This window comes from Mus caroli, unplaced genomic scaffold (assembly GCF_978045245.1).
Source record: "Mus caroli unplaced genomic scaffold, Mus_caroli_1 scaffold_9, whole genome shotgun sequence".
Lineage (NCBI taxonomy): Eukaryota > Metazoa > Chordata > Mammalia > Rodentia > Muridae > Mus > Mus caroli.
Window position 1 is genome coordinate 26,017,104 of NW_028227264.1, and position 24,922 is coordinate 26,042,025.

Below are 24,922 nucleotides of genomic sequence, written 5' to 3' on the forward strand. Positions count from 1 at the left end.
ATTGTATCTTCAAAAAGAAAAAAAAACAGCAAATTGAGTATGAGAATATAATATATTTTTTTGTCTTCATGTTGTGTAAAAGATGATTAAATAGCATTGGGTGACACATCCTGGAAGATAGGACAAGAACAGAACAGTACACAAACCTTCCCAAGTCCTTTAAGGTATCCATGCTGACCAGATGCTGTGCCTCTCCTCCAGAAAGCATGACACAGCAAAGCCAATGACAGCATCTCATCACCGTGTGTGGCTCACTTTCTGAGCACTTTATGTGTAGCCAGTTATATTTGTTCTTATTGTGATTTCATGAATTTCATACTTGTTTTGAAGCCCATTTCCTGGCTTTGGCAATGTTGGATACTGATGTAAAGCAACTGCCAGTTATGTTATATGCAGACTGATTCCTAAGCTATCCTCTACCTCACTGTGTGTTTGGGCTGCACAGGCAAGAGGGCAAGTTTTTTGTTTTGTTTTAGTTTTTGTTTTTGTTTTTACCAGTGAAGGTCTTTGACAACCAGCATCACTACCCTAGTTATTTTAGGATATTTGTAATACGTACTAACACATAAAAGTGAGGACACTTGTACTGTGTCACGATCATAAGCAGGCTGGTAAAACCTACAAGCAACACCCAATGGGAGATGACCCCAGGAGTAAGAGAGCTTGATTGACAGTAAACTCCTGGTAAACAGTAATGATGCAGGCTCCAATTAGAGAACTAACTTTTAAGTCTCTGTGCCAAAGAAAAAGAAATTTAATGTGCATTTAATGGCACCATCTGTTCTGCAATGTGACCTAAAAACCAATTGTTTATAAATTAAGCTCAGTTTATGTAGAACATCTCATTTCTGAGGTAGATTATCAAGTAATCTACGATAGAAATTCTTCCCATATTCTGAATGTACCATCCACTGACTTCCAGCACTTTTTCTTTCTATCTTGAAAAAGTCTATTTTGATAAGTTTTATGTTCATATCCCTATGATTTCCTGATACTTCCTTTAAAGGGAAAATTGCTTCAGGTTGTTATATTGTCTGGTTTCTTGTTCTGGTGAATCTTATTTTCTCACTGAAAATGAAAATGAAAATACTTGAAGGTTAAAAACAAAAACAAAAACAAAAAAACAAAAAGGCTGTTCATAACATGTGCCATGAACTCAGTCTTCCTTCTTGAGGAAGTGTCTAAACTCTTTTCAAATGCCCATCTTAAGTGTTTCCTTCTTCTTTTCCTTTGTTTTCCACCTTTGTTTCTAGTGGGGGACAGGGGTGCCCAGCCAGTCCTTTCCTGCCAATCTGTGTCTCCCAGGAGCTTACCATCTTGTTGCTCACCTTGGAATCTTCATCCTGCTTCTCAGCCCCATATTAAGACTTCTCTAAGAAAATGGCCTCTCGGGTTTTTTCATCCCATAACTAAATTCAGATATAGTTTTTATAGGTCGTTTTTAATGTTAGTAAGAAAAACATCCAAACAGCAAACATTGGGATCTCATGTTTCAGGAACTTGCTGGTGGCCAAAAATCATGCATTCCTTCAGCCAAGTGTTTTCCAGCCCAAGGCATGGTGGTACAGGGGATACAAATGATGAACATAAATAAGGAAAAAGTATATGATTTTAGATGGTGAAAACTCCACAGGAGAAAAAAAAACATGAAGGTAAATGGATAATGGATTTTAAACAAGGTGGTCAAGAAAACCACCTTCATCAGAAAGGCATTTGAATGTAGTCCTCACAACTGAGTCAAGTGGATGGTAGAATACTTTCAAGGCAGAGAAGTACAAGATTGGATGCCCTGCTTTAAGCAAGAGAGGAGTCTGTTATGTTCACACAGTGTGAACAAAAGTCAGACCTGAGGAGAAAGGGCACTATCACTATGTGTAGGGTGGAAGGGATCCCGAAGACTCTTTTCCCCTGGCTTAGTAGGTAGTCACTGGAGGTTGTATACTCCATCGTGATATGATATTTCTGGTATATCCAACATCATATAAAGACCTTATCTAGATACAAGATATAATTAGTTTAACTGTTGAAAAAATACTTAGTTTTCAAGGAAAAAATTAAAAATGGTAATTGTACCGTATAGGTGGGAAAATAAACTTTTAGAGTCAGTTGAAAATATTAGCCTTGCCTAATATTTATTAATGTTTGTTCTGCATTTCCTCAGAATTTAAGATACTGGGCATAGATAATACAGCACTGTTACATTGGTTTTTGAGGTAACACTATTACAAAACAGCTTTGCTTACAGATTTAATAATCAGTTCATTATTTACAATCTTTAAGATAACCATAGTTACTTTAAAACAATGTTATCCTTCCAGTATTTCAAGAGACCATGAATCTTCAGTTTTAACACGGGCTCAGATCTGCCAGGTAGAAGTTAAAGAGTTCATTATTCTTCTCTCTGTCAATTTCCTAATTTACAAATGAGCTGAAGCAATTAATGCTTGCAGGTTGCCTGTATTAATTACAGTCTCAAGCAGATTTGTGAGCAATTTTGCAATTCTTTTTGTCACATTTTCTCTGTGTTTACTATCTCAGATTGATGCTTGTTGACACACTGATTCATGTTTTGGTGAGCTAGATAAGTTTTATTCATCTGGAGGAATGAGTATAAAGAGGTCAGATCCTATAAACAAGCGAACGTTTCTAGTGTGTGCAGGCCATATATCTAGTTTTAATTTAATCTTTGAAAATGTCAAGGGATTTCTGCAGCTAAGCTGTACAAATCGATAAAATTTATAATCAAGGCTGTCTAATCTCTAAACCTAATATAAAACCTCACAGCTATTGATTATTTGTGAAGGATCCGCAAGCTGTTAATCATGCATGAAAGCGCAGAATAAATGGTGGCTTCAGAAAAGGAAATGGACTACGAATCACCGGCTCCATAGCCCTTATCTTCTAGCACCCCGAAGCAAGCACGCAGCCAGGCATTTGTGTTTTATGAAATCAAGCTGTGTGCTAAAGTGCTTCGACGGCTGTGATCACCTTTGAAGTTTCTTGTCCACTCTAGCTTTTTTTTCTATAATAACTCAGAAGTCTCTTTTCCCCAGATATGGGATTGGTGCAGTCCAGTGTCTTTGATCAATTTCTAGAAGGAATGGAAGAATAGTGCATTGTATGCTAAGCCCACCATTATGCTGAAGGGATGTCACGTTTTTGTGGTTAATTTTGGCAGGAGGGAAGAGTTCCAGACAGTCTCTGCCCTTAGAATACTGCATCAGTTATAGCATAACACCCAGCCATTGTTATTGACTGATGCATTTGTGTAGTTTACCACTAAAGGAGTTTGGATAAGAATATGTGTGCCAATATATCATGTCTTGCAGGCCCAGTCTTTAAGTGTAAAGATATTTGGCCTCTAATGCAGATTGGCTTTTATAGACATTATGCTTTCAGATGTACAAATAGAATATTTTACAGAGTGCCAGTGTGGAGAAGGCTACTGGGAAGCTACTAAGTCAAAGTGTATGTTATGTCATTCTCAAGTGCTATTACTTCAACATTATTAGTCTTTACGAGAACAATGAAGAAATACACCTGCCCTCAAAGAGTCCCTGGAAAGAGAGAGAGAATGAATCTGTTTCTCAGTCATATGGTTTTGTTTCTGCTTGGTTTTCCTTTAAGCTAGGGAGGTTTATTAGAGTTTAATAAGGAAACTGCAGGTCAGGTACAGTGTATATCTCAACAGATATGAAACCGAGAGGAATGGAAAGGAGGATGGTGAAACAAAATGGAAAACAAACAAACATGCATACAGAAAAACCCAGCCAAGCAAAAATGCAATGAGATTTGAGTTAAGCCAGCAAAGATGTCAGCCACATGGAGACACACAGCCACTTTACAGGAGGTTCACTTACAGGAGGAATGAAGACAAGAGTGCTCAGGAAAGCATGCTTAATGCTTAGAACAGAGGTTAAAAAAAAAAAAAACCTATGTTCTTCTGAGTAATTCAAAAAATTAGGCAGACTTCATTGCTGGGACAGAATTAGTTCCTATGCCAGGAGCCAGAATTGTGAGGAGAAAGGTACCTTAACTAAGTAATAATTTTTCTGCCTATCTCCTTCCTAGCGGTAATTGTGCCTTCTTTTACCAAGAAGCAGAGGCAACTCAAATGTTTAAAATGTTTAAAAGAATATTTCATACCACAACAGTGTGTGACACATGTCTATCACTTAATAAATGTTTAGTACTATACAATTTATTAGTAATGAAATGAAATTCTTAAGTTATTGTGCTGTACTGGTAGATCTAATCACATAATCTAATTGATTTACTAAATGCAGTTAAGTAGATATAAATATTGTGCCACTTGCCAAGTATAAATCAGACATGTACTTTAGATATTGGTATTCTTGGTTGACTCAGAAATCTGCTGAAGAATGGCTGATTTGATCTTGTTGGCCTTTGCTGGTATAGTTATTGTGGTTCATCTCAGCCAACTCTTTCTAGAACTGTAGTGCTCAACCTTGCTAATGTTGTGACCCTTTAATACAGTTCCTTATGTTGTGACCTCCAACCATAATTTATTTCACTGCTACTTCATAACTGTAATTTTGCTACTCTTAGGAATGATTATGTAAATATCTATGCTTTTCAATGGTCTTAGGTCACCCATGTGAAAGGGTCATTTCACCCTCCCCAAGGAGCCACAACCCATATGTTCTAGGTGTGTGAGCAAGCAGGGGAGTAGGAGTTTGACGAGATACTCCACAAAGCCAGCTTAGTCACCCTTTTTCTCATTTTGGTAACTGAAGTAGGTCATAGGAGACCAGGCTAACACCAAAAGATGGAGAAATAGAGCCATTTCTGCTTAGGGGAAAACCTTATAGGTGACTGGAAATTTGGGAATCCAGTGAAGAGGAATTGGAGTCATCTTGTAGTTCTTACAAGGGAGAATATCTGTTATAAGCATTGTTCTCTTTACTTACTGAAGTAAACATATACATAAAAATAAAATTTTCCAGTGAATGCTATTGTCAAGTTGCTATGCTGAGTGTCCAAAATATTCTCGCCATTTTTTATCAGAGCATCCTATGAAAAAGCTAGTTTATCTCCTGTCAGTGATAACAAAGCATTCAAAATCCTCTTTTAAAATTGTTCAACAGCTGTTTATAGCTAATTTGTATCATCTCATATAAGTGGTTGTACTATGTATTAAAAAGTTCTGTTATAAAGTTTGTTTCTTAAGGGTTTCAAAACTCACTATTTTTCTTAAGTTTTTCCTAATGCTAAATATTTTATGGGAAAAATAAAGATTGTTTCTAAGCTAATAGTTGAAAAACTATTATTTTTTTTAAATCTTTCTTTTATAATTTTCTTCAAATATACACGGTTACCTATAGGAATTGCTTTAAAGTTTTATTTAATAACATGTGTGATAGACAACGTAAGATAGCTTAGTGTACATATCTTGAGTTCAGCTGCATGGTCTCACACACTGTAACATCAAAGATGTAAAAGAAACACAGCTCAGGGTTTCTATAGTTTCACTTAGCCACATTTTGTAATCTGGGTCTATTGGAAAGATTTGAAAGAAGATATATTTGTTGGAAGAGAAAGTCATTGTCTTTTTCTTTTTAATTCATGCCCTTCTTTAAAGAAAAAAAAGTCAAACTGTTCACTTAGTATTATTAGAAGGAGGACCCTAATATGTACAGTATCTGATAGGTTCCAGCAAGGCTCTGGAGACCAGTGAGAATGGCTTGTCTTGTAATGGGATGATATGCTGAGTATGGCTTTGATGGCACCTGGTAAATATGACTGGGACTCTGCAGGATGGCTGAGTGAGCCAAACACCCTCTGTCACTGTGTATCCCTTGAGTCTAAGCATGTCACTTCAACCACTCAGCCAGAAATCAAAAGAACTGACAGTAGCTTTGTGATTATTCCTGGTCCTGAGGCTCCCTCATGTTACAACACTAATCAAGTCATCCCCTCAACTTGCCATTAACGCAACTTGACCTGTGGGAGAAGAGATGAAATTATTTGGGCATGCCTAATGATGCTGTAACATTGAAAAGACAGGAAATATAAACCCTTGATCACGCTCAGTTCTTACCATGAGAATAAGAACAAAAACACAGAGATTTGCGTTAAGAATAGAAAGTGCCTTCTTACAATGTCACAATTTCTTTTCCCAAAGTACAGCTCTATTTTTTTCTTTTTTATTTATTTTTTAATTTACTTGTGTTCCAAAATTCCATCTTGCTCCTATTTTGATTCGCAGTGGCAAATATCTCCTCTGACAGAAAATTCACTTTCCTTGCATGTGTTTTTATAAATGGAATAGAAATTGTGTTTTGCAGTGAGCCTCTAAGATTTCAGATGAAAAGACAGCCAGGAGCAAGCAGCTCCTTCCACGCTTCAGTGTTCCTAGTCTGTGTACATCATTGACAAGATCTTCCTTTTTTTTTTTCTCCTCATGTGCTTTGGGATATCTTCTATTTTTCTCTGACTGACAGGTGGATAGAAAGTTTTATCATTAAAAACTGATTCTAGAGAAACAGGATTCCTGTCCTCTGATCTCTTATGGTTGCTAAAGCTCTGTTTTCATAACCTCTTCAGAATAACTGGAGATTATCACTACAAAGGGATATAAATATTGACCTGACTTGTCTCATATTTAGCAAGTACCAAAAAGAAAAAGGAAGGAAGGAAGGAAGGAAGGAAGGAAGGAAGGAAGGAAGGAAGGAAGGAAGGAAGGAAGGAAGGAAGGAAGGGAAATAGAAAAGAAGAAAAGAAAGAGAGAAGAAAGAGAAAGAAAGAAAGAAAGAAAGAAAGAAAGAAAGAAAGAAAGAAAGAAAGAAAGAAAGAAAGAAGAAAAGAAAGAGAGAAGGAGAATTATTTTATTGATACCTAGAGAGTATTCTTGCTATAGAACAGTGGCTCAATGTGTCAGCAGGTCCCCTCAGTGCATGTGGCCTTTGAACTTGACTTTCTGCTTTGATTTCTTTAAAGGTAAAGTAGATACAATGAAGAATGATATTTTTGCCCATGTGCTAATTATATAATACTGGCTGTGCACCTGATACAGTTTTTGCCACTCTATTATTATTTTAGATATAATATTGCCTTTCTTGCTTTAATTGCTAAGAAATAAATGGACAACAAATGCTAGAAAGGATAGAGAAGATTGTAAATTTTGCTAATCATTATTTAGCCAGCTAGGTGGAGCCTCTAATTCTGACATTTCTTCCTGCAAGCATTTGCACACACACACACATAGTATAGTGAGATACATAGCTATTATTTTCTTACAGCATTAATTGTAGAGATGTGGAACAAGACCATATTTGTTACAAAAATAGATTATCAAGTCTTCAAAGTATAGAAACAAACTGTGCAATTAACAAACCCCAAGGCCCAGTTAATAGAAGAAAACATCTTATGTGACTTTAGAAACAAAAGTAGACTTTCTCTTACTATTCTGACACCCCTTTGACTCTCCTCTAGTTGATGTGTTTTACACACACACACACACATACACACACACACACACACACACACACACACATACATGTACACTTTCTGGAAGCTGTTCTCTGAATCTAATGATAAATATCCTAACATTTTACAAAGACAAATAATATAGTTCCAGTTTGTTTTTTTTTTCCCACATGTGAAATGAATCTGAGTTTGTAGTATTTGGATGTACATATTTGGCTGTATTTGATTTGTCCATTTCAGTTTCGAATACACTGCAGATTCACCGAATGTCTTAAGACTTAGGAGTCATGGATGGAGTATGATTGAGTGCAATTTGTTTCACTAATTATGAACACAGGCAAGGATTTTAGACTGGGATGGTTCCTAGGAAGATCACACCAGGATGAGCAGAATACCACCACAGAATAAAGATCTGGTGTCTGATATGACCTCTGCTGTTTGTCTAGTGGGACTCTAGCAAAGTCTAATTGTTTAGAAAAGAATTTAGCATGGGTTGAAAATATATTCTGGATATTAGTGAACTTTCTTAAACTCTTTCTTGAATGAATATGTAGTTATAAATAGGTACTGCTCTCTCCCTTTCTAAGTCCGTGGCCCTTCTCATTTTCTCTAACACACTATTGTAATATCTCTGTTGTGTTTCTCTCTGTCCCTCACAGTCTTCCCTCATTTACCCTGAACCTTCTCTTTCCCCTTTATCCACTCCCTCTCTGTCTTTTACCTTCATCCTCTGTCTCTGAAGGGATGCACAAACTCCTATCCTTTATGAAGGTAGGCCAATGCCTCTGTTTAGATCTTTTGTTCAGAATGCCTCCCAGTTATTTAAAACACAAATTGCTTCAATTATTGCTTCTATGCTATACTTCCTAAAACATAAGTTAGTTCAATTATTGCTTGTTTGCCTTACTTCCTAAATTAGGACATGGCTAAATGCATCTTCACATTCCTCGTTTCTAGTACACTTCATGGCTAACAAAGCAATAAGTTCATGATATTGAATCACTATATCATTTTACCTCTTAATCACACTATCTTGATTTTTTTTCCTCCAAGAGCACCATATTTTCTAAGACATTCTGTCTGAGCACGATAGTTATATAATACCTATTTATGTACTTGAATCCAAATAGTCACCTAGTTTTTCGGTTGTTTCCTTCTATGTTGTATCTAGTCTGCCTGTCTCTGATGTCTCTTCTTATTCAGCCCAGAAAATATCCTTACATATTGCATTAATTATATTTCCCTACCCCAATGTCTCTACATATGACATAACCTCTAACTTTATCTCTCCAAGTTTGTTTCATTGACTCCACTGACTTTAGAAATTAGTCAAGAAATTTAATTCAAGTTCAGCTCAGAGTCCTAGCACAGGAACAAAATTTGCTCTGTGTTAGTCCAACCAGTCTTAACTACATTTTGTCCAGCTGGGTATTTGTAAAACAATCAAATGGGAATATGTAGTTTTCTTTTTTGCAATTATGTTCCGCATTTCTTTCCAGTTTATTTCCTTTGATTTTGTATTATTTATCTAAAATCTGAAGACTGTCTTCTGAGACCTAATGCACATGTCTCCTCTGTTTGACAAGCAGAATTTATCAGTCTCTCTTGGGTTCAGAGATACTGCCGTGTTCCACTTATGTCTCCTTAATCAAAATAACAATCTTTTTCTTGTTTTATCATCTTCAATAAATAAGAGGTAAGCTCCTCGGGCCTAACACTATGTTTTATTAGTTTTACTACCTTCTGTGCCATTTTGCATACCTTCATAAGAGTCCATTTTTGTTTCATATTAGATGAATAACTTGAAGGCCTTTTTATGTGGCCGTTTGCTGCATTAAGAGCTCCACATCATTGTCCTTAAGGAAACTAAGGTTCTGATAACACTTTGCTGAGCAACTCCTTCCACTTCTTGTCTCGCCTATATCTAAATGAACATGAGAAGGGGTTCCAAGCCAGCACGGACTATCTAGCAAGACAGAAACAAAAAATGTAGAATTATATTTAAGTCTCTATTTAACAAGTACAGGGTAACAGATTGGATTAATTCAATCTATGGGAACAAAAAAGTAATGAAAGCAACCTACTGACTTTGTTGAAAGACTCTTCATCAAAAATTATTTTCTTAATCAAATACTGACACAGAAATTCTGGTGGTGACATACATGTACATAGGACTAATTATGTATTTTTCCTTATTTGTATTAAGTTTCGTATGTAATTCACTATGAATGCCAAGCAAGCAACATTCAAATACACACACACCAAATTATCCAAGTGTAGCAGTGAACTTTTACTTAGTAAGGAATTGTCCTATTTTGGTTTTTGTCACTGTGATTGAAAGAAAAAACGTGGATAGGAAAGGGTTTATTATTTCTTACAATTAGACTCCATTATCAAAGTAATCCAGGGCAAAAGCTCTAGCAGAATCCTAGAGTCAGCACCCTAGGCAAGTCTATGGAGGTATAATGTTTGCCTCTTGCTCCCCACAACTGTCCAGTCTGCTTTAGTATACAACCCAGGACCACCTGCCCAGGGGCAGCACAGCCCTAGCAGGCTGGGCCCTCCTATATCAATAAACATTAAGAAAAATGGCTCATACCCTCACCCACATGCCAGTCTGATAAAAGTAATTCTTCAGTTGCAACTCCCTCTTCTCAGATCCTTCTACACTTGACAAAAGTTAACCAAGACAGTAGCTTCTCTGTCCTCTGCTAAGCCTGAGCTATGTGAGAACTTGGGGTACACATAAGGCACTTACCTCTTTCATGGGGTATAAGATATTAGATTGTGGAATTGCTGCCAGCTGCACGGAGGTGGAATGGAGATATGGAGAAAGATGACTTGGATCCAGACAAATGCATAGAAAGAGGAGATACAGGATTCAGAATGAGAGGATCTCTGTAAACAGAAAGCATCACTAAGCAGGAGATTTTTACCAATGGTGGTTTTCGTCATTGATGTCTAGGGCGTCACCCATTTAAATATTTTAGGTGTTTTCTTACTTCCTCATGCTGGATTCAAATAAATTCTTTATAGACAAAGTATGATTCAGGTTGACTATGGCCACTAAGAAAAGTCCTGTTGCTCTCTAGCCATAGTGAAAATTACAGTTTCCCTAGCAATGGATAGAGTTAATGTAGCTGTTATTGTTTAGTCAGCTGCTAGATTCCAGAGACAAAGACTGATGGAAATTGCCACTTCACCATAGGGATCATGCAGTGGGGAAAGTATTAGCATAGAGTTAAATGTGAGAACACCTGTATGATTACAAAGCCATGACCCTCCTCTCAGTCTCTCTGTGTGCTCTTAGGACAGTAAACAAGATCAAATCTGGTACAACAGGCAGACTAAGGTCAAGAGCAGCCTCTAACATTTGAAACCTAAGCATTAGATTCTACCAGGGTTTGATTTGTATGTGTACACAGGGAATATTTAGTTTTGCAATTTTAAACTATCTTCCACTTAGGATTGTTTCCCATCCCACACTAGAGCCATTGAACTGGATTCCCAATTCAGGCTTACCATCTGTGTTACATTCTAATTATTTTTATAAAGCTGAGATTTTTTAACATCAAATACCAAAATGTATAAAAACATCCAAAGTGGGCCCTTTGCATTTGTTTTGCTTTTATCCTTGCTGATTTCAGGTTGTTGTTGTCAGCACTGCTATCGGCCATCCTGAGTGGATTAAAGAAGGCACCAGGAAGACCTTGAGCTTGGCCTCAGCTTTTTTACTTTGGTCTACTCGATGTCTTAACATTTTGCTGTGTTCTGGTTTCTGTGCTGTGTATGGTTCACCGTGGCCCTGACTTCCATAGAGTAATTATTTTGATTAAGTTAGACAATTAAAGTCAGTCTTGCATGAGGAGCGGATGCCGCTGGGAGTCAGTGATGGATGGGCTCCAGTCTTCTAAGTGTTCAGTCATGCCAGCATTTTCCAGCTGAGTGAAAATCCCCCTCCTCATTTGGTTAGGACGACAGCAAATGGGTTGTTAGACCTGATTGTTTCCCATCCCACTTAGAAAGTAAGCCACAAAGAGATCAAGAAGGCAAGAAGATGGTGTTACTATCTACATGTGTTCTTGTAATTTTTCTACGTCTTTTATTTGTGTTGATGAACAGCATCATTACTGAAATAATTAGTGTTAATTAATAGCTGTGTCATTTTTGGTAAATGGTAGTTTAGTTTTACAATTAGACTAATTAGTACACACCATAGCTTAGTGACATGACAAATCACTGAGCAGAGCACATTGACTCTTGTCCCTTCTGATGTATGAGCTAATCTACTCACTTAATAATGATGAAGGAAAGTGACAGGGAGCTGTACAATGACAACCATCAGACATTGTTTCCACATTTCTGGGTCTCTATTTGCTGCTTAGTTCCCAAGTACAAGGAATTGTTGTTCTTTGATGTTTTCGTTCTTTTCTTACTCTTGTGTCATGGTTGTTGTCTCTAGAACTAACGTAGGAAATCTCTAAAACTTACCAAAATAAAACTATGAATAGGTATAACACTAAAACCTAAAGATTCTCTTGGCAAAACACTCAAAAGCAAAGATTCTCCTGATATTCACTGCATTTGCGTATGCTGTTTTCTGTTCAGTGTTACACACTTCCAAAAGCATTCACAGTCAAGTTGACATCTGTCTGCAACTTTGATTTATTTTGCAGAACCTATGCGGACACCAAAGACTTTAAAGATTGCTGAAATCCAGGCAAGGCGCATTGCAGTGGACTGGGAGTCCTTGGGCTACAACATCACTCGTTGCCACACTTTCAATGTCACTATCTGCTACCATTACTTCCGTGGCCACAATGAGAGCAGGGCAGACTGCTTGGACATGGACCCCAAAGCCCCTCAGCATGTTGTGAACCATCTGCCACCTTACACAAATGTCAGCCTCAAGATGATCCTAACCAACCCAGAGGGAAGGAAGGAGAGTGAAGAGACAATCATCCAAACTGATGAAGATGGTAAGCTCATGTTTATTATCTTCACGGGGGTGGGGTGGGGACAAAGGATGCTGTCATTTCTGTACACTTACCCTATGGTATCCATCACTGAACCAAACCCAGAAACACACCAAAATTTCTCAACCCAGTTTAACTCTAACAGAACACATGTTCTTTAGAAAAGAAACTGGATAGGAAATGACATGCAGCCATGCTGTGTTTTTAAACAGTGATGAGTAAAGCCTGAATAAAGCTCTTCTTACCAAAGGTTAAAAACAAAAAAGTTATTATCCATGTCACTGTATCAGTTATCTTTTGGCTAACTCACATTCTTACACATTGTGTGTGCATTTTGTAAACCATACTAGCTAAAATTATTTTCCTAATACTTGAAGATAAAATACTCCATCTGGTTGCAAGTGGGTATGTGTGTGGGGGGATGGGGGGTGAAACGCAAAAGCACAGGACATATTTTTAGTCAAATTTTTTAGTTATTTTCCTAAGAAAATAACAGGCCATCACTTTTATAGATCTTATTATAATCTCAGAAATTATGTTCACAAAAATTAGGTAATATTAATGTATATTTATATTAGTATTGTAATATGTCTTTTTTCCTAATGGTTTGGTAAATCATTAACATGGCTATAAATAGAGTTCCTTATTTTACTAACAAATATTTTAAGGTGATACTTTTTATGAAATTTCTTCTACAAATGAATCTATATTTGATGAAAGCTATTATATAAAGATCTGAAGCAAAGATTACCAGGAATCCACCTCTTCCATAGCCAGTAACTTCTCCCAGCTCTCTAGTCCTGTGCTTATGTGAAGAAGTCAAGTCTGGGGATTTCTTGCTTCCATTCTTTCTTACTTTCTCCTTGAACAGACTGATAGGAGTTTCAGAACAAAAGATCTATTTTATAGCCAGACACCACCCCCACCTCCCTTCATGTATTCAATGGGCCACTAAGTATCTTTTGGTACCTAGCAAGTAGGATCAAGGTGGCTGTCATAAAATAGGTCTGTAAGCTGTAGTTTCTAGAAACAGTCCTTTCAAGTTTTCTCCTCTGGAAACTGGAAGTGACTTTGGTCCATCCTGTTGCTTTGTCCTTAGAGAAGCAAGAGCTTTGGATATCAAACTGCAGCAACACAGTGTCTAAAGTCAGTCTCATGTCACAAAAACTTCAGAGTAAAAACTCTGAGACTTATGATGAATGCTTGAGTTAATCAAGGTGGCCATCTCAAGTATTACATTGTTTCATGTCTTGAAATCATTGTGGTCAAAATATTTAAATAATACCTCATCCTCATCTTGTCTGCCACCCCTACCCTCTGACACACTTAACACTTACCTGTGTGAAAAGGAAGAGGTGAGGTAATGAGTTCATAGGTCACTAATAGAACCAGATGTGTAAAAAGAGCTACAACTGTCCTGAGGAATCACACTGTACCTTCTGATGTGCTATGGAGATTTCAGGGTCTGTGTCACACTGGGCATTTTATAACCCATGGTTTTAGTATTAAGAGCATAGCCACATGTTTTATTGCATGGTGTTAACATTTAAAGCCAGGATGTCTTAATTGATAACATTTAGATTAAGCTACATGGGTTTTATACTGTCATTTGTTTTTATCCACTCACCCTTTAACAGTGCAATTTCTCTTGATTTTAGCCTTTGATACAGTTTACTATCTTAATTTTCTTTCCTGCAAACAAAAGAAGGCAGTCAGGTTTTTGTAATTTTCTTAATTACATTATTTTTTTTAACTGCACTTTGTTACACCGATGACTATGTTAATATGCAGGTAATGGATTGCTCTGGAATTTTGCCCTAACCCATACAAATACCCAACGATAATGTTCATGTTGTCTAGAATCAGTTTATAGATAAGAAATAACATGATTTCTCTGTTTAATTTCAGTCCTATTTTCAGGTTGACTTTTATTTTAACCTGTGTCTTGAGAACCCTTTGTAGACACTTCCGTTCTCCTAAACTCCAGTTTAGTTTGCTATATTCACGTCAGTTATGTGGAGGCGACCATTAGGGTTCCACAGTGGGACGACTGCATGATCCCTGTGATTGTATCTCATGCGGTGGGCTTTTTCCTTTTTCTTGTTTGCTTTTTACTGTTTAAGTAATGCTTAATGCCCGATATAGGAACTTGCATGATGTATTTGTGAGTAATTCATTCTCCATGACTGCTCATGTGAGTTTGAGTTTCTTCACAGGATAATGGATATATCTCAATGTTCAGTGGTAAGGAAGAGCAACCAAATCATACTTATTGTTGCAAAGATCAATAAATTATGATGATCTGATTAAGTCAGTCTTACTTAATTATTACTGCTCCAAATACAGAGGGAAAAAATTATCAACCATCTAATAAAAAGATATCATTATGTGAAAAAAATTCTGGGGACCTTCATAAATCAAGGTCCCAAAGCTGGATCCATTTCTTATTAGAACCTTAGGGTAAATTTTATACTTAATTTATTACACTTGCTTTTTTAATGCATGGGCAAAATTTTTTGTATAAGGTTCTGTTTTCATTTTTCATTTTAGCATTCATGAAAATCAATATTATGAAGTTAGCTCAGCAGAAAAGCCTGGTTTGGGGACATTTTTTAAGGCTACAAAGCTATTCTAAAATGTACATTCATTACATTTTAGAGGCAGCGATGCTTATTTAATATAATCTTTCTCTGCACCTATTTCATTTTTCTTTCCTTTTTTTTTTTTTTGAAGTTATATTTGAAGGACTTCCTCATGCTCAAAACAAAATGAGCTGAAACAGCTCACAGAGAAATCACTACTAGTACAGGAACAAAAGTCAGCACTCTGTCTCCGTTCAAAACTGCTGTGGTGGAAACATGAAGTGGCAATCCATGCACTGTAGCTAGGCATGAAGCGGCTCTATGAGCTTCATGCTGTATTTAGACAAACTGTAACTGGATTGAGACCTTGTCTGTGTGTGTGTAGACACCGTCCCTCCTCAGATGCAGAAAATACATAACTGTAGCTGGTCTGTATCCATACCTCATCCTCACCATATATGTATGTATAGTTTGGAGTACTTATTTGTCCAAGTCATGATCACTTGTACAGCATACCTTGGTCTTGCTATTCTCTCACATTTTACATCTTGAAAAGAAAACCTAGAAATACTTCAAATAGAATCATGGCAAAGTAGAACATGTGGGAGAAGGGATGACCATAGCAATGTTGTAGGGAAAGCAAATTTGTATGTCCATCCATCTTTCAATGCAAAATTATGCAAATAGTTTAAACCACCCCTAGATAAGAACAATTTGAAATATCTTCATTCTCTTTCATGTAACGTATAGGCCAAATTGTGTTCTGTAGACACAGGAATTTTAATAGCAGCTCTTCCCTTTTTGTTGTTTTGACTCATCCTATCCATATCTGCCAAGCACCCTGACAAATATGGGAAGAAGAGATGCATTCCCCTGATTGTGATCAAACAGATTCAGCAGATATACATTTATCTCCTTGCACAACAAACCAGTGTCCCTGTCAGCCTTGGTATTGCCAAAAATTGCACAGAATGTTTAAAAGGGTCTCTGCCGTTATGGGCAAAGTAGCCTATGCTGAAGGCATCAAACAGGGTAAGGGATGCTGATAGGGTTGTGAGCATGACCACAGTTCAGTGCTAGCATGCTTAACATGCTTTATGGTTCCAGTGGATTTCTTTCTTTTATGTGCCACCTCATGTTGCCGGCCCCAGAGGTCAAAACATCATTCATAGTCTCCTTGTAGAATGAAATAAATCTTAGTCTGGTGACAGATCATTCCGAATTTCTTGCTGCTGCTAGCCATGAAGAAATACATTTCCTTTGATCCAGTGATTTTTAATTTATTTCAATCCTCATGAAATTGCTCTGTACTTTGAAATGGCATTTCTAGATAATGTCATGTGTGAAGTTCACTGAAACATTGGATTTGAGGAAAATATTAATTAAAAACCATACTTGCCTAATACAAGGTTGATATTTTCAAAAGGGAATTTTTAGGCCAAGTTTGTGGGATGATATGTATTAAAGCATCACTGGAAGAAGAATCTGGATTGTGTGAATAAATACTAAGGTTTAAAAGCAAAATATATAAAAGGAAAACACACAATAGTCATTTTGTAGCTTGTCAACAATAACTGATACATCACTAATTAATAACTTGAGATTTTACAAATTATAAGGCTTTCACAAATAAAGAATGGGCAGTTTTATAATTCTTGCCTGACATGCATGAAGCTCTGAATGAAATCCCCAACACGGTAATGGCATCAAGCAGAGCACGGTATCACATCCCTGTAATCGCATCATTCTGGAGGAGAAGCAAACAATCATAGGTCCAGGTCATCTTCAGTTACGTCGAGCCCAAAGCCAATGCATGCATTAGACCATGCCAAAAATAAGCAGCAGCAACAACAAATAAAAATAAAACAAAGACTACAATAAAGTATCTGAAACAGCTCAGTGGTGGTGTACTGACTTTGTGTGGACAAGCCCTGAGCCCCATCTTCAGCTCTGACAAATGGCTAAAGCATACAAACTGAGAGATACTTGAATCTTAAACCAGCTTGCTCTTAATAAGCCTCTTTCTTAGCTGAGAAAAAAAAAGTAAGCTTCATTTAGAAGCATGAAGCAATTATAATTTAGCATATTCATCTTTAACATCTTTTTAAAAATTATAATAATCAATGTTATCTTTTTAATTATAGAAAATGTAATAAGTATACGTACAAAAGTCAGGATGGGTTTTAATGGGCATTTCAAGTCAGCGTTATGAGATTTGGCTTTTGAGTCTAAGGAGCACTCATTATGATTATAATTCATTATTTTATGAACTTTGTTGATGGAACCTCTTTAGGGGATTATCATAATCTTCAAAAAAATCTTTCAAGGAGATGCATCTCTGTTCTCAAAGCAAATTACAAATAACCTCGTGTTATTGGAGGTATACAACAGAGAAAACCAGAGTACAGGACTATGTAACCCTCCCAGGTGACTGAACATTCATTCGAATACAAATAACTTTACATTTATGTCGACATTTCTTGCTTGAGAAACTTGCAGCCTGACTTTCAGTGTGTGTCCGTTCTGGACTCAAATCTGAATACTGCTCATGTACTGATTTTTTTTAAAGATGTATTTTTTATTAGATATTTTCTTTATTTACATTTCAAATGTTATCCCCTTTACTAGTTTTCCCTCTGAAAGTCCCCTATCCCCTCCCACCTCCCTCTGCTCCCCAACCCTCACACTCCCATTTCTGATCCTGGCATTCCCTTACACCTGAGCATACATACAACCTTCACAGGACCAAGGGCCTTTCCTCCCATTGATGACCAACTAGGACATCCTCTGCTACATATATAGCTAGATCCACAAGTTCCACCATGTGTTTTCTTTGATTGGTGATGTAGTTCCAAGGAGCTCTGGGGGTACTTGTTAGTTCATATTGTTGTTCCTCCTATGAGGCTTCAATCCCCTTCAGCTCCCTGAGTATTTCTCTGGTTCCTTTGTTGGGGACCTTGTGTTCCTACTAAAGGATGACTGTGAGCATCCACTTCTGTATTTGTTGGGCCCTGACAGAGCCTCACTGGAGATAGCTATATCAGGCTCCTGTCAGCAGGCTCTTGTTGGCATCTGCCTAGTGACTGGGTTTGGTGGTTGATTGTGGGGTGCATCCCCAAGTAAGGCAGTCTCTGGATTGCCTTTTCCTTCAGGCTCTGCTCTGAACTTTGTCTCTGTAACTCCTTCCATGGATGTTTTGTTCTAAGAAGGAATGAAGTATCCACACTTTGGCACTTTGGTCTTCCTTCTTCTTGAGTTTCATGTGTTTTGCAAATTTTATCTTGGGTATTCTAAGTTTGTGGTTTAATATGCACTTATCAGTGAGTGAATATGTGTGTTCTTTTGTGATTGGGTTACCTCACTCAGGATGATACCCTCCAGATCCATCCATTTGCCTAAGAATTTCATAAATTCATTGTTTTTAATAGCTGGGTAGTACTCTATTGTGTAAATGTACCACATTTTCTGAATCTATTCTTTTGTTGGGATATCTGGGTTCTTTCCAGCTTCTGGCTATTATAAATAAGGCTGCTTTGTACATAGTGGAGCATGTGTCCTTATTACAAGTTGGAATATTTTCTGGATATATGCCCAGGAGAGGTATTGCTGGATCTTCTGGTAGTACTATGTCCAATTTTCTGAGGAACCACCAGACTGATTTCCAGAGTGGTTGCACAAGCTTGCAATCCCACCAACAATGGAGGAGTGTTCCTCTTTCTCCACATCCTTGCCAGCATCTGCTGTCACCTGAATTTTTGATCTTTGCTATTCTGACTGATTTGAGGTGGAATCTCAGGGTTGTTTTGATTTGCATTTCCCTGATGATTAAGGATGTTGAACATTTTTTCAGGTGCTTCTCAGCCATTTGGTATTCCTCAGTTGAGAATTCTGATATTATTATTATTATTATTTTGGTGTTTCGAGACAGGGTTTCTCTCTATATCCCTGGCTGTCCTGGAACTCACTCAGTAGACCAGGCTGGCCTTGAACTCAGAAAAAAAAAATATATATATATATATATATATATATATATATATTTATATATATATATGAGTGCACTGTAGCTCTCTTCAGAGACCCCAGAAGAGGGCATCAGATACCATTCCAGATTGTTGTGAGCCACCATATGGTTGCTGGGATTTGAACTCAGGACCTCTGGAAGAGCAGTCAGTGCTCTTAACTGCTGAGCCATCTCTCTAGCCCCCGATATTATTTTTAAAGACACACCTGATGCTGTCTCCTTTAAGTTGTGTTTATCTTGTTTATACGATGAGTATTCGACATTGTTTGTACATGTTCTTATCACCAATGCTTGTATTTCTAGTGCCCGGGCCTGTGCCAGTCAAATCCCTCCAAGGAACATCCTTTGAAAACAAGATCTTCCTGAACTGGAAAGAGCCACTGGAACCGAATGGAATTATCACTCAGTATGAGGTATGCAAAAGGGATGCTGGTTGGCAGTTAGTCACCAAGAAGAGGCAAATGGGAGAAGGTTAGGAGGGAATAATGGAACAGGGAAAAGTGAGGGTGAGAGGATCAAAATGTGTTTTAAAGTCAGGATCTCTCACTGAACTTGGAGCTCACTAGTCTAGTGAGACAAATTGTGCCACAAGTCCCAAGGATACAGGAACCACAGGTACAGGCTCCTGTGTTGTGCCCATTGTGTGGAGCTCAGGAAATATGAACTCCAGTCCTCAGTTTTGCATGGCAATCACTTTACATACTGTTAGGTCTCTGTAGCCTGGAAAGCCCATGCTAATAGGTTCTACTAGTGGGTTCCAAACACAAAGTGTTACAGTCACGATCTAAGGTTCTCAAAGCTTCTATAGCAACCCAGACAGAAAAACATAAACAATGAAACTTAAGAAGAGGTGAAGAGATATTGCACAGTAGTAGAACACTGTCCTAGCATGGATAAAGCTCTTAATTCAATGTCCAGTACAATGGTGGGGAAGCGGGGGGTGGGGGGGTATAGAACCAGTGTACAGAGAGGTTGTGAGTTCTTTCTCATAGCCACGGTTTACAGAGTTGAAACCCACTAAGTAAGAATAGAGAGACCCCTGAACCGTACATTGTATCAGAAAATAACTCACTCCTGAAAGTGGTTCTCTGATCTCAATATACACTGTGATGTGAGCACACACATACACATAAAATAAAGATGTAAATAGGTAAATAAGTAAATATTTAAAAATTTAAAAAACATCATTACCCCTCCTTTGTCCTACATAAATTATTTGATTTGAACATTAATAACTATACGGTATATGGAATTTCAAAATCTTGGAATATAGGCTGGTTTTCAAGTCTATGTATGTGCATAACCAGACTATGTCCTTGTCAAACCCAATTAATGGTTATAATGAATAATTACACGTAAAACTGCTAAGTCTGCATTCCTAAAATTAAGAAACCATTATCACACTGTGCTTAAGGAAAGGCCATTGAATGCCAGTTTTTCATAGTAAGTAATTAATAGTCCCCCAAAAGGAAAACAGATTAAAAACCTATTTCAGAATTTCATTGTACCTTTGAATATAAATCACCATATTTTCAAATATAAGACGCTGAGGAGAATGATGAATTTTTAAATGTTTTTATTAAAATAGAATTTCATACCTTTCCTCATCACTTTCAAATGGATATTTTTAATTGCACAGTTGTGAGGTTTTCTGCTGTATAGTCAGTGCTGATTATAGAGTAAACACTTCTGTTTCTAGTGCCTAAGAATGAATTTTAGGGATGAGAATGTTTTGACTGTTAATGTGTTTGAATGCTAGTTTTCTATATAATTTGTTTTGTTTTGTTGTTTTGAGACACCGTCTTACTAAGTTAATACAAATGGCCATAAAGTCACTCTGTTCTTGAACTTGTAGCCCTCTCCCAAGTAGTACAGATTACTAGCCTGTGTTGCTAAGTATTGCTAGAACTTCCTATGGTCCCCTTAGGCAAAAAGAAGAAGAATGTCATACTTTTTTGTTTTCATGCATGTTAAAGTATGTATAAGAAATTTTGTATGTAGTATGCATATTTAAGTATATCCATTTACTGGTAGATTTTTAAACATTTAAGTAGTTGACAAATTAGACAAACTGATTTATATTAGTAGTTGCATGATAAATGATAATTAATGACTCTGATAAATAATAGATAAAGATGTAGATTGGTAGATGATGTTCATATTATATACATAAAGAGAGATGATAGAAGATAGATGATAGTTTGATAGATAACAGATAGATTGATCCATAGATAGACGTTAGATAGATAGATAGATAGATAGATAGATAGATAGATAGATAGATAGATAGATAGTAAATGAGAGATGCCAGAAATAATAACATCAAAATTAAAGGAGAAGAAATAGGAAGAAATGACGGCTTGAAGCTCTTGCATACTATGGTATTTAGAAAGAGTTTACTATGCCTTCAGTTGCTATATAATGGGAAATATATTTTCCACAACAGGTGAGCTATAGCAGCATAAGATCATTTGACCCTGCTGTTCCAGTGGCTGGGCCCCCGCAGACTGTATCAAATTTATGGAATAGTACACACCATGTATTTATGCATCTTCACCCTGGAACCACCTATCAGTTTTTTATAAGAGCCAGCACTGTCAAAGGCTTTGGACCAGCAACAGCCATCAATGTGACCACAAATATCTCAGGTAAGCAAATAAGTGATGCAGAAGCTGGAAGGCTCATGCTCCTAGTTAGCTGTAACATATTTTAGACATTCAGTTATATACTGTGTTCTTGTGTAGCTCAGTAAGCCTTTACTCTCAATACCTGAAGTCACAGGCACTTTTTTAAGTCATTTGAGAACAAATCATTATTGGTTCTATGTTGTAATCCAAACAGTTTGCAAACAGTCACAAAAATGACGGTATTCTTAAAAAGTTATAATATTTCTTTCCTTAAAATCTCTCCAAGTTCATAATCTACGAGAGACCTTTTATTGTACCTTTGAGCATCATTTCCCTGCTGTAGCTGGATGGATATTATTTAATGAGCAGCAGATGACTTTTAACCTGGTATTAGCATATCTCATCCCATGTCTGTCCCAGTTTCCCTAACATTCTGATAATTGTAAACAAATGAATCTATCCTGTTCATGGAAAGTGTCTCACAAATGCATCCAATTTGTCAGAACAGGAGCATGAAAGAGATTCTTGAATTGATAAGTAAAAGTGACTAAAGTTTAATTTCTATTACATTCAGCTTTATCATTTCATTGGACTAGATTGTTTATACATTCTAGTTCTTCAGTAAGATCACCAGTTAAACCTTGTTATTTTTCCAGCTGCACATCTGCACTACCATGCCTCCTAAATGTATTCTAGTTAGTAAAATATTTTGTCATATTAAGATTACAAAAAAAAGTGTGCTATGTGTTACTAAATAGGGGGTTTTGAAAATTAAATCTAAGAACATTTTTATTTTGTGAATTCTCTTTATCTTTACACTAATTTTACAAAGTATATGATAGCAGCCCCTCCCAATTAACATTACATATTTTTGACATAGCCTTGAATCGTTTTAAGCTTTATTTGGAAATGTATTGAATAAAATAGAAATTTTAAAACTTTATGTCATGAATAAAAGTAATTCCAATATTTCATTTGCATATGATTTGATTCATATTAATATTCTAGTAAAACTGTTTTAAAATATCCATTGTATTAAGGAATTAAAACATACTAAACTGTCATTTTATTTCCTAAAGGATATCAACAATTCAAAATATTTATTAGGTCTCTTTATTACAAAATAAGATATAATGAATATCATGACAAATTTCCTACCTTATAGGGTTAGCAACTGTTGATTTTTCTATAGAAATTGCTGTAACATTTACATAAGCTTATAAAACAGAAAGCATTGAACAACTATATATTTCTGATTTATAAATACACACACACACAATTTTCAAGTCTTAGCTACCCTGTTCAGCATGATGTTGAACAGAAAATTTGTAATTATAGACCAAAGCACTAGTCTAGTTTTTTTTTTCTCCTGAATCATTTCAATCCAATTTTACTATTGCAACTCAAGAACAGAGAGAATTTTCTTGTACTTTAAAAATATAATTTGAGGACTGTGAACAGGCCTGTGAATGCAGCTAGGATTATCATTGTTGCTCAGAAGAACCCACCCAGAACCCTCAGGAACAGGAACCGAGGGGTAGCCTGAGACTGGAGCTTTCTGGTCTCCATCTGTGCCCAGAGCTGATACTGTGCCACAGAGCTATATGCACAAATACTGCCAAAAGAAAAGCTGACCTCCCAGGAGTGTCTGCACACCTGCAAGCACAGGTAAGACCACCACTGTGATGCCCCAAGAGAGACCATCACAGAGCCATGAGAACACATGGGCCAAGGATCAGCTGGGGAAAAGATCATTCTGGTCTCTATCTGTACCCCCGAGCTGACTCTGTTCCACAGCACCCCATACCCAAATTCCTCCCAGCAAAACTGGTCTCCCAAGAGTACTGACACACAGGCTTGCAGGAGGGACAAGCCAAAGTCAGAGACAGCAAGACCAGTTAACACCAGAGACAACCAGATGGCAAAAGGCAAGAGCAAGAAGAACTTAAGAAACAGAAACCAAGACTACTTGCCATCATCAGAACCCATTTTTCCCACCACAGCAAACCCTGGTTACCCCAACACATCAGAAAAGCAAAACTATGATTTAAAAATCACATCTCATGTTGATGATAGAGGAATTTAAGAAGGACATAAATGACTCCCTTAAAGAAATGCAAGAGAACACAGGTAAACAGGTAGAAGAACTTAAAGAGGAAACATAAAAATCCCTTAAAGAATTACAGGAAAACACAATCAAACAGGTGAAGGAACTGAAAAATGGTAATAGAAACAATAAAGAAATCACGAATGAAAACAACCCTGGAGATAGAAAACCTAAGAAAGAGTCTAGGAGACATAGATGCACGCATCATCAACAGAATACAAGAGATAGAAGTGAGAATCTCAGGTGCAAAAGATTCCATAGGATACAATAACACAGCAGTCGAAAAAAATGCGAAATGCAAAACACTCCTAACTCAAAACATCCAGGAAGTCCAGGACACATTGAGAAGTAGGTATAGAAGAGAGTGAAGATCCCAAGTTAGAGGACCAGTAAATATCTTCAACAAAATTATAGAAGAAAACTTCCCTAACCTAAAGAAAGAGATGCCCATGTCCATACAAGAAGCCTACAGAACTTCAAATAGAGTGGACCAGAAAAGAAATTCCTCCTGTCATATAATAATCAAAACACCAAACTCACTAAACAAAGAAAGAATATTAAAAGCAGAAAGGGAAAAAGGTCAAGTAACATAAAGGCCGACTTATCAGAATTACACCAGAATTCTCACCAGAGACTGAAAGCTAGAAGATCCTGGGCAGATCTAAAACAGATCCTAAGAGAACAGAAATGCCAACCCAGACTACTATACCCCCCAAAACTTTCAATTACCATAGATGGTGAAACCAAGAAGTTCCATGACAAATCCAAATTTTCACAATATCTTTTCACAAGTCCAGCCCTCCAAAGAATAAGGAAGGAGGGAAAACATACCCTTATAAAAAGCAAGAAAATAATCTTCTTTCAACAAACCCAAAAGAAGATAACCACACAAACAAAAAAATAACATCAATGATAACGGGGAGCAACAATCGCTATTCCTTAATATCTTTTAACATCAATGGACTCAATTCCCCAGTAAAAAGACAAAGACTAACAGACTGGATACATAAAAAGGACCCAACATTTTGCTGTATACAGTACACGCACCTCAGTGTCAAAGACAAACACTACCTCAAAGAAGAGGGATGGAAAACAATTTTCCAAGCAAATGGTTCAAGGAAACAAGCTAGAGTAGCCATTCTAATATCAGATAAAGTCTA

General features: G+C 36.9%; 1 protein-coding gene across 9 annotated transcripts in view; it reads left to right on the forward strand.

Annotated features, from left to right (window-relative positions):
• The window catches only part of Ptprk (protein tyrosine phosphatase receptor type K), a 514,942-nt gene that overhangs the window by 377,522 nt on the left and 112,498 nt on the right, over positions 1-24,922 (forward strand). For all 9 annotated transcript variants that reach the window (XM_085842716.1, XM_085842715.1, XM_085842708.1 and 6 more), the window contains exons 8-10: positions 12,126-12,428; positions 19,332-19,441; positions 21,475-21,676. In XM_085842716.1, coding sequence (XP_085698842.1) covers positions 12,126-12,428; positions 19,332-19,441; positions 21,475-21,676 — 615 coding nt within the window. The remainder of the gene's footprint in view (positions 1-12,125; positions 12,429-19,331; positions 19,442-21,474; positions 21,677-24,922) is intronic.